At 40.1% G+C, this 11,478-nt stretch overlaps 1 protein-coding gene across 1 annotated transcript in view; it reads right to left on the bottom strand.

Moving 5' to 3' along the window:
- col27a1a (collagen, type XXVII, alpha 1a) overlaps positions 1-11,048 on the bottom strand; it is a 242,648-nt gene extending 231,600 nt beyond the window's left edge. Inside the window, exons 1-2 of the mRNA XM_046369694.1 lie at positions 10,661-11,048; positions 5,391-5,461 (exon numbers count right to left, since the gene is read on the bottom strand). Coding sequence (XP_046225650.1) covers positions 5,391-5,461; positions 10,661-10,713 — 124 coding nt within the window. The 5' untranslated portion in view covers positions 10,714-11,048. The remainder of the gene's footprint in view (positions 1-5,390; positions 5,462-10,660) is intronic.
- Between the last annotated feature and the right edge of the window lie 430 nt (positions 11,049-11,478).

Below are 11,478 nucleotides of genomic sequence, written 5' to 3' on the forward strand. Positions count from 1 at the left end.
TTTATCTCAAATTGTGTCCAAATTTGTTGACATCCCTGTTAGTGATAATTTCTCCTTAGCCAATATAATATATCAAGAAGCTTGGTTAAACAGCATGATCATTACACAGGTGCATCTTGTGCTGGGGACAATAAAAGGCCACTTGAAAAAAATGTGCAGTTTTGTCACAATGTCACAATTTTTAAAGGAGTGTGCAATTGGCATGTTGACTACAGGAATGTCCAGCAGAACTATTACCAGAGAATTCAATGTTCATTTCTCTACCATAAGCCACCTCCAACGTCTTTTTAGAGAATTTGTCAGTATGTCCAACTGGCCTCACAACCACAGACCATGTGTAACCACACCAGCCCAGGACCTCCACATCCTTCTTCTTCACCTGCGGGATGGTCTGAGACCAGCCACCCAGACAGCTGATGAAACTGAGTTGTATGGTTATTTAAAAAATGTAAGCCTGGGATCAAACCCGGGTCTGTAGTGATGCCACTGCGATGCAGTGCTTTTGAACGCTGAGCCACTTGGGAGGCCAAGTGTCTATAATAAAGCCCTTTTTTGGGGGATAAAACTCACTCTCATTGGCTGGGCCTGGCTCCCAAGTGGGTAGGCCTATGCCCTCCCTCCCAGGCCCACCCAAGGTTGCGCCCCTGCCCAGTCATGTGAAATCCATAGATTAGGGCCTATTGATTGTATTTCAATTGACAAGATTTCCTTATATGAACTGTAACTTAGTAAAATTGGTGAAATTGTTGCATGTTGTGTTTAATATTTTTGTTCAGTATAAGTACATGGGTGTGGTATTAGACTCTAAACTGACTAAGTTGGTCAATACTGTGACATTTAGATAATAAACTGTCTTAACACTAATGCTGCTAAGGTTTATATATATGCTATGATAATTTTCTCACATGTCTTATTGCATTACAAGAAAAAAACACAAGACACCATTGCAATCTCTGTACAAGCGTGCATTGAATTTTTTTTAAATCAAAAAATGAATAATTATTACCACTGTTTAATTCTAAAGAAACACAAGTTGTTAAGTTTTGGATGTTTTTGTACACTTTCAAATGTAAAACTGCTTTTTAAACATGTACATGGACTTGCTCCACAACAAGTCTACTACTACTTTACCATCTATATGTTCGCACACTAGGGGAGCAATTAATGAAAACTGTAGAGTTCCAGTGTGTAGAACAGCTGTTTCCCAATCTGCATTTTTACAACTGGAGCAAACTTCCTGAAAAGTTCAAATGTGTGGCTAATGTCAGTGCTTTTACACAGTGGTGGAAAAAGTACCCAATTGTCATACTTGAGTAAAATGATAGATACCTTAATTATTCAAGTAAAAGTACAATTCCCCCAGTAAAATACTACTTGAGTAAAAGTCTAGAATTATTTGGTTCTAAATATACCCTAAGTATCTAAAGTAAATGTAATTACTAAAATATAATTAACTTCTTCGAGATAGGGGGCGGTCTTTTAAATGTTTGGATAAAAAACGTTCCCGTTTTAAACAAGATATTTTGACATGAAAAGATGTGCATGTAATTGACAGCTTTGGAAAGAAAAAACTCTGACGTTTCCAAAACTGCAAAGATATTATCTGTGAGTGCCCCAGAACTAATGCTACAGGCGAAACCAAGATGAAGTTTCATACAGGAAATGCCCCAGATTCTGAAGGCGCTGTGTTCCAATGTGTCCTTATATGGCTGTGAATGCGCCAGGAATGAGCCTGCCCTTTGTGTCGTTTCTCCAAGGTGTCTGCAGCATTGTGACTTATTTGTAGGCATATCATTGGAAGATTGACCATAAGAGACGACATTTACCAGGTGTCCGCCAGGTGTCCTGTGTCGAAATTATTGCGTAATCTTTAGGTCCATGCGCGTTCCATTTCTTCAGAAGAGAAAGTCAACTGCAACGATGGATTTATCGTCGATAGATATGTGAAAAACACCTTGAGAATTGATTCTAAACATCGGTTTGCCATGTTTCTGTCGATATTATGGAGTTAATTTGGAAAAAAGTTTGCGTTTTAATGACTTAATTTTCGTTTTTTTCTTACCCAAACGTGATGAAGAAAACGGAGCGATTTGTCAACACAAATAATATTTTTGTAAAAACTAAACCTTTGCTATCTAACTGAGTCTCCTCATTGAAAACATCTGAAGTTCTTCAAAGGTAAATTATTTTATTTGAATGTTTTTCTGGTTTTTGTGAAAATGTTGCATGCTGAATGTCAGGCATAATCCTATGCTAGGCTATCAATACTGTTACACAAATGCTTGTTTTGCTATGGTTGAGAAGCATATTTTTGAAAATCTGAGATGACAGTGTTGTTAACAAAAGGCTAAGCTTGAGAGCAAATAGATTATTTCATTTCATTTGCGATTTTCATGAATAGTTAACGTTGCGTTATGCTAATGAGCTTGCGGATAGATTTACACAATCCTGGATACAGGTTTTTTTCGTAGCTAAACGTGACGCAGAAAACAGAGCGATTTGTCCTAAACAAATAATCTTTCAGGAAAAACTGAACATTTGCTATCTAACTGAGAGTCTCCTCATTGAAAACATCCGAAGTTCTTCAAAGGTAAATTATTTTATTTGAATGCTTTTCTGTTTTTTGTGAAAATGTTGCCTGCTGAATGCTAATGCTATATGCTATGCTAAATGCTACGCTAGCCATCAATACTGTTACACAAATGCTTGTTTTGCTCTGGTTGAGAAGCATATTTTGAAAATCTGAGATGACAGTGTTGTTAACAAAAATCTAAGCTTGACAGCTAGCATATTGATTTCATTTCATTTGCGATTTTCATGAATAGTTAACGTTGCGTTATGGTAATGAGCTTGAGGCTGTATTCACGATCCCGGATCCGGGGTGGCTCGTCGCAACAGGTTAAGTATCAAAAGTAAAAGTATAAATCATTTCATATTCCTTCTATTAAGCAAAGCCAGCGGCACCATTTTTATTTAAATAAAATGTAATTTACAGCTAGCCTGGGGCAGGCTCCAACACTCAGACATAATTTACAAACTAGGCATGTGTTTAGTGAGTCCGCCAGATCAGAGGCAGTAGGGATGTTCTCTTCATAAGTGTGTGAATTAGACCATTTCCTGTCCTGCTAAGCATTCAAAATGTAACTAGCACTTTTGGGTGTCAGGTAAAATGTATGGAGTAAAAAGTATATTGTTTTCTTTAGGAACATAGTGAAGTATAAATAGTAAAGTAATGTACAGACACCCCCAAAAACGACTTAAAATATTTTTACTTAAGTACTTTACACCACTGCTTTTACACCAAAAGTTAACCAGTGGTTAAAAGAACAGTAGCCACTTATGAATTTGTTTTGTTGCTGTTTGGTTTTGTTCATGTTTTTTACTATGTGTTTTTACAACTCATAGGTCCAATAACAATTTGTCCGATAATTATTATGTGCAATGTCTTGACTTCTGTGTGGAAACATATCTGTATGTCCTGACCTCTGTTTTTTGTACTATTCTTTTCTTCTTTTATTTTAAATATGTTTGATATCTGTATGTTGTCTGCTCGTAAATGTTTTTTTTTGTTTATATGTTCACCTGCCTGGGGACTGCAGATGGAAATTAGCTGTTGGCTAAATCTAGTCCAATGCATTTTTATCAAGTGTACTGAGACATGCTTTGTTGTATATTGCGTCTGTTCAAATAAACAATAATAATAATATGTTCAATGTAAAAAATTGGCCCCCACTCGCAACCACCCGGCAGGTGGTCCCTGGAATACACCATGGGGACTGCAGGCGATGGGACTAACACTGACTGGTTTGGGTTGATTGGTGTGTCTCTGCTCTAAGACAGAAACCAAACATGCAGTCAATAGTAGTGCACTCCATAGGGAATTGGGAGCCAGAGACACAGCCATACAGTTTGTGTTTAGCACCTGGTTGGATTTCACAGCCTTTCTGGTATCCCTGCCCGACTCCAATTTAGGAAATGTAGACCTTTCCTACGCACGCCTTTCCTGCGCACTTCTCAGAAGTTAATATTTAGACTTACCTTCTGCAGGTGCCAGAAGTTTCAATTCAGAGTTTTCAGTAAATTTATCTTAAGCCATCCCTTTAAAAACGGTGTACCTTTAACTCCATTTTTGTCAACAGACTAGAATACATAAAAAAACAGGTTCATAATATAGGGATCAACAAAAGAAAGCCAACTAAATATGTGCATATTTGTCTCCGATTGAACACTAACTGGTAGATTTAAAAAAACTCTGATTTTGGAGATTACTTAGGCAAATTTTGGGGTAAGGAAAGTATGTATTATTCATTTAAAAAACAGGTTTTTTAATTTTGCACGCCCAATTTTTCAGTTTTTGATTTGTTAAAAAAGTTTGAAATATCCAATAAATGTCGTTCCACTTCATGATTGTGTCCCACTTGTTGTTGATTCTTCACAAAAAAAATACAGTTTTATATCTTTATGTTTGAAGCCTGAAATGTGGCAAAAGGTCGCAAAGTTCAAGGGGGCCAAATACTTTCGCAAGGCGCTGTATATACTACTTAACTGTAGAAAGGGGGCATCAATACATGTCATGTTGATTTGATTTCCAGTTCTTCCATATGACTGGTTTCGCATTCATCTCTAGGGATCCTTCTCAATCTCCTTCTCCAAATAAGTTACTCATTTACCTAGCTCTTATCAATGTATAAATTACAGTGTATGGAGAATGCTGTTTTTTCTATCAGAAAAAATAAAGTAGATGCTTTTTCCACTTTTCCCGCATGTTCACATGACCTTATTCGGGTCTCCTCGCATGTAAAGGTAGTGGAATTAAGTCATGGTCTGAATACAACATATCTGTAGACACACCTCCGCCACACCTTCATTTCTTAGATCTCCTCCCAGAACAAATAGCGGGTGAATAGCAGGCAATTCTCATGCATAAGTTCAAGGTCATAATACGCATAGAGAAAAGTACCGAAGAAGGAAATTATGTTCCATTTGTGCGCCTTTAACTGGGGTCGGAATTGCCCCCTATGGCCTATGCCTCTTCTCTTCTAATTCAATTCCACATAATGAATGAGTTCAGGGCCTCATTACTCCAAAATAGTACAGAAAAATGTTAATTTGAACCAGAGCAGTTATTGTAATTGTGTCAATTGTGTTCATTTGTGTCTTTGGAAAGCCGCAAACCTCACAAGAGCCATCACACCTTAATGAACCGTTTGAGCTCTACACACACATTGCCATGGAAATGTCCAAATCCCATACAGCATGTTTACAGGCTTGTGCTATGAGCACAATATAACTCCAATCCAATCTGTTTTACTGCTTTTCCGCTATTAAATAGGGACTGTGAAACCAGGGTGGAAAAGAAAATAAATTAATACCAGGAAGTAATGTCTTACCTTCAGAGTTTACTTGTGCAAGTCCCAGGTAGCAAGTACAATATAAAACTGTACAGAGCAATAGGACTCTCCTGTGAGGAAGAAAGGAGAAGCTGGTTAGAAACACTCTACAGCAATTCATGTTACAGCTAGGTTGGCTCAGTAAACAACTTATAAATCTTAAGGCCCAAAATGCATTTTTATTCTATTGAAAAATGGACCTTTCATGAGACACTATACTTCCCTTTATATCATTGCAGTTGATATCAATGGTAAGTTGAATTTGCAGATGGGATATATGAGCATGACATGAGGAAGACATATGAGTGTTACTGCATTATGGGGACGTCAGGTGAAATAAAAAGCTTAAATCTGGGTCAGAACATACCGCAAAACAACAACAACCCAAGCACAGTCTGTCATTTAATTACTCTCTCCATCATAATCATCATTATCATCATCATAAAGAAATGCAATAAAGTTCTCTGCAGAACTATTTCACGTTAAAGGTAGCTTAGTCTCTAACACCCAGCAGCAGCAGCCTCCAGTGAACATGTTCCTCTCACCACACTACAGGGGCTGACCAGGATCGAGTTCACTAGGCCACGCAATGGAAAACCTTCAAATAATTTAGCAATTGAAAGCTACAATAAACATTTCATAATGGGTCCAGGTAGTCCCTCCCTGTTTCAGTCTGTTTTCTATTTCAGTTTGTTGTCCCAAGTGGGGTGAGGTGAGTGAATGACAGTTGGACTGGTAGCTCCAGAAGGTGAGGTCAGAATAGGTGCATCAAAGCTGGGACTGAGAGACTGAAAAACAGCTTCTATCTCAAGGTCATCAGACTGTTAAACAGCCATCACTAACACAGAGAAGCTGCTGCCTACATACAAACTCGAAATCATTGGCCACCTTAATAAATGGATCACTAGTCACTTTAATAATGGCACTTTAATAAGGTTCACATATCTTATATTACTCATCACATATGTATATACTGTATTTATACCATCTATTGCATCTTGCCTATGCCGCTCGGTCATCGCTCATCCATATATTTATATGTACATATTCTTATTCCACCCCTTTAGACTTGTGTGTACAACGTAGTTGTTGTGGAATTGTTAGATTACTTGTTAGATATTACTGCATGGTTGGAACAAGAAGCACAAGCATTTCGCTACACTTACATTAACATCTGATAACCACGTGTATGAGATCAATAAAATGTGATTTGATTTGGGTGAATAGGGGATCCTTTAACAGGAGGAAAGGAGCTGTCACTTTGGTTATTACCATCGGAAGACATTGGGAAACACTGGAGGAAATGTCTAAAGCAGCTGTGGTTGTGGTTAACCCCCCCCCCCCACACACACACACACCTTCCCCAGACTGAACAAAGTCATTCTGCTTTAGCAAATAACAACCTGGGGAACCAGAGAATGCTCTGAAACCACGGTCTGATCTCACAGTAAGTAATGCAGAGGAGTGCGATCATCACCAACCCGACACCACTCTTAACAGCTGGTTGTGTGTGTGTGTGTGTGTGTGTGTGTGTGTGTGTGTGTGTGTGTGTGTGTGTGTGTGTGTGTGTGTGTGTGTGTGTGTGTGTGTGTGTGTGTGTGTGTGTGTGTGTGTGTGTGTGTCTCATGACAAGCAGCTGGTTGTGGTCTCAGATTGTCTCTTATCAGCTGGGCAGGGATCTGCTGGAACTGAGTCTCATTCTGTCAGTCGGTTTACGTGTATGTGAACCAGACTTAATGTTGAGTCAACTAAGTTTGCTTGAAATTAACAGTATTTTTACAGTTGCACTGTTTTTACAGACTAAAGTCTACCTACTGGGCCGGCAAACATCTGTATCCTAAAGGTGGTTTGGTTAGAGGAGATACTGATGCTTGTATGACGGGCTCTGTGGCAGGTCTGGGTTATGTGGGTTTTCCGGTACAATTGGATTCTATTCGTTTGGAAACAACACTGCTTTTTAATAGGCAAAAGTTGCAGCCTTGGTGGTTTAGTTCAGACGGGGCTGTGTAACAGGTCGTTGGAGCTCCGTGGTCTCCTGTAATGTGAAGCTGAACCTACAGGAGACAGCTTCAGCATACAGTGTAAATACGTCTGACGTCTGCATATATCCTGTCTTTGGCGGTTTCACACTGCAACACCAGGGCTGACTTTACAGCTGAGAGATTTGCAAGCAAGTTGAGTCTTCAAAATACAGAGCCAAAAGAACAAGAAAACATGAAATACTAGTCAGCACAACCCTCAGTCAGAACTTACTTCATGGATCTACTGTTTCTGTTAGACCAGCTCTGCAAGAACCATTGGTTGTCTCCCAGTGAGCAAAAGTATATAGTTGAGTAGGAATGCCTGCCCTCTCAAAGACCTCTCCATCCTGGTTGACAACTCCTCAGTGTTGCCCTCCCAGAGTGAAATGAACCTTAGCGTGACCCTGGACAACACCCTGTCATTTCTGAAAACATCAAAGCAGTGACCCCCTCCTGCAGGTTCATTCTCTACAACATCGGTAGAGTACGACCCTATCTCACACAGGAAGCGGCACAGGTTCTAATCCAGGCACTTGTCCTCTCCAGTCTGGACTACTGCAAATCGCTGTTAGTTGGGCTCCCCACTTGTTTAATCAAACCACTGCGACTTATCAAGCACACTGCAGCCCGCAAGGTTTTCAACCTTCCCAAGTTCTCTCATGGCACTCCACTGGCTTCCAGTCGAAGCTCGCATCCACTACAAGACCATGGTGCTTACCTACGGAACAGCAAGAGACACTGCCCCTCCCTACCTTCAGGCTATACTCAAACCCTACACCCCAACCCGAGCACTCCATTCTGCCACCTCAGGTCTCATGGCCCTCCCACTCTGTCCCAATGGTGGATCCAGCTTCCGAAAACATCAGAAAAATCAAACAGTATCTTACCTCCCCCCAGCTCTGACTCTACTTATGGCTACGATATTGAGGAAAACATTTCTCTACTGTATATGCCTGTGAAATGTGGTTGTCCTACCTAGCTATCTTAATTAAGATGAATGTACTAACTTAAGATGAATGTAGTTGCTCTGGATAAGTGTGGCTGCTAAATGACTAAAATGTCAAATGTAAATTCTTTGGCATACTTGTTTTGATTTTGCCTTTTTTTAATCAGGTAAGTCATTGAAAACAAGTTGTCTTTTACAATAACAACATGACAAACTCTCGACATCTTCCCGTATGTAAGAGATGCACAAATCCAATCAGTGGGGGGCACAATCGGAAATGGTCTATTATTTATTGCCCCCTTTGACATCCTAAAGTCATGCCAAAGCGCCCAACTGTTCAGATGTTGAAACCTCAATGATGCCTGGAGCTTCTGAGTGACCATTACAATCAATTTACCAGGCAGCTTGTCGGATTTAAAAATGCCATTATACTAAAGCTCTGTTTCTCATTTTGTAGTCCGTGTGTAGGGCTCCTCTTCCTCTACTTTTCTGCATGCCTTCGACCTTTGTGGTTCCACTGACCTCTGTCCCTATCCTCACACTCTATGTCCTTTATTACCTTCACCATCTATCTCTGTCCTCTCTTTTTTTCCCAATTTGTATTTCTCCCTCTCTATATGTATTTCTCTCTCTCTAATAATAATAATATAATAATATAATAATATATGCCATTTAGCAGACGCTTTTATCCAAAGCGACTTACAGTCAAGTGTGCATACATTCTACGTATGGGTGGTCCCGGGGATCGAACCCACTACCCTGGCGTTACAAGCGCCATGCTCTACCAACTGAGCTACAGAAGGACCCCCTCTCTCCCCCCTCTCTCTGTGAGAGGGCTATCCATCTGGTCTCAACACATATACACATTTGATTGAACTTTGATAATATTCTGATTTTTTTGGTTTGTTGCCAATATTGTTAACTAAATAGGTTATGCTGTTTATTGTCATCAGTTGAACATCAGTGAAATTATGATGTATCATTTTGAAAACCTAGCAGTTTATTTCGAAGAGTAGATAGCCTAACAGTGACTGGCTGTGGACATCAATTTAGTCAGGACATGAATTGAGGCACTGGACATTCCTTGAACTACTTCCTTGCTCTTCCCTTCCTCCCCTCCTCCTTTTATTGATTAACAGACTTGTTCATTCATTGGGGGTAATACGATTTTGGGATATTCCTTTCATATACGAAATGGTAAAATGGTAGGCTATTTGATAGTGAAAGTCATCTGATAAAATATGAATAGTATGACCGATGAAAAAATGAAAGCGTATTTAGCCTCCTTTATGAAAATGAAAAGTTGACAAACAAACAACATGAAAGAGACTGATATAACAACAAGTTGCTTGTTTGGAGACGGATAATGGACTGATGAAAACCAAAAACAGATGGAACTCAAAAGTTGACAAATCACTTCACAGAACCTCCCTCTTCGATAAGACAGAGATAGCTGTTCACACAACTCACCCGCGGACTCCAGCTGTTTTAAGTGTGGAGTGCGGTCATTATCCGGGCCCATCGTTAGTACCTCATTATGCAGTGTGATTTCTTACAACAGTTCATCCTTCACAAAAACGACCCGGTTTAATACCTTATCACTTTTACTCTTTACAGTGTTGCAAAACAAAACGAAGAAAAGTCCCTGGAATGGACAACACTTCAGAGACGTTCGTTTTCAGTCGCCGGGGGAATTTAATATGCTTAATTGTACGCGCACTTTGCGCTGAGAAAGTTACAGCTTTTGATGAGAGCGCCGTGCATTCCAAAGATAACACAGCAAATGTATGTTAGGTCATTTCTCAAACGAATAAAAAACCTAAAGTAGGCATATGCATCTTCTCACTATCGCCCTCCTAAAACCATTGCTTGACTGCATATTCGAACTAAATTAGCCTATTGTAAAATCACGTTCGAAAAGGTTACAAAGTAGATCCTGTTCCAACTGAATCAGTAACTTTCTCTGGAGGTTAATACAAACAGCTTCGGGATAACTGCCACAAATGAACATCGGTTGTGACAGGCTGCGGGACCATTGTCAGCCGGCAGGTAGAACACATACCAAGAAGGTTAGGGCAGTAAACGGAAAAGTCGCTAGTTCGAACCTCCGAGCTGAGTAGGTGTTCTGTACACTCAGTGTATATAGGCTAGGATAACTGAACATCTGCATTCAAAATCACATCGTAACTATCAGTCAGGTCCACTTCAATTAGGCTGCATATGCAAGTGTGTGAGTGACTCCATCACTTTCATATCAACTTCTGATCCCATCACAAAAACACATCCAGTATAGAAATACTCACTTTGTGTCGAGATGAGAGGTTCTGCAATCTCCCCTTCGGATCCCTAGATTCATTTGTATTCATTTGTCCTGGCAGTCAAAAACCTGATCTGTTAATCACAGCGTGACTCCTTTGCAAGGGAACAGAACGCACCGGTTGTCCTCTAACACATTTGACAAGCTTGCAATAAAGTTCCAAGGGAAAGCTCTTCTATTGATTTGCCTATCAAGACCAACATAAATGACTGTAGTCAGCCAGAGAGCAGTTTGACAGGAAACGTTCCAGGGTGACTTTCTTCCGATATTCCCCGTGGTTCATTCATTTATGCCGATCCGTAATGAGGGACGTTGAATCAGAAAGAAAATGTTAGTTCTTGGGGCGGTTACCGAGTCAGGAGCGGAGAACTCATCCTTTTCCTTTTTAAACAGCCTCTCTGTGGGTGACCGACCGTAAGGCACCGCAGCACAGGGTGTCGGGTTACAAACCTAGTCGGGGTTACAACCCCAGCGGTTGCGCTGGGCAACTACACGAAGCCTCCAGGGGGTGGCCACACGAACCCGCTTAATCGGGAAACTGTCCTGTTAAAATGACCATTGAAATAATCCACGGCCGTATGTGAGAAGGTGCGTATATTTATTATCTACAATGTTATGAAAAAAGGCTCAACGGGATCTTTATGCACCAGAACGTATATTTAACTGGTTTAATTGAATTAATGTAGCATGTCTAACAGATGATCATTGCTTATGATGAAGGCCAAGAGCATAGGTATTTCCTGCATTAGCCTGTGACTCTTAATGAACTTCTAGTTTTCACAGATGTTACAGCATACTTGGCAG

This window comes from Oncorhynchus gorbuscha, linkage group LG11, assembly GCF_021184085.1.
Source record: "Oncorhynchus gorbuscha isolate QuinsamMale2020 ecotype Even-year linkage group LG11, OgorEven_v1.0, whole genome shotgun sequence".
Taxonomy (NCBI): domain Eukaryota; kingdom Metazoa; phylum Chordata; class Actinopteri; order Salmoniformes; family Salmonidae; genus Oncorhynchus; species Oncorhynchus gorbuscha.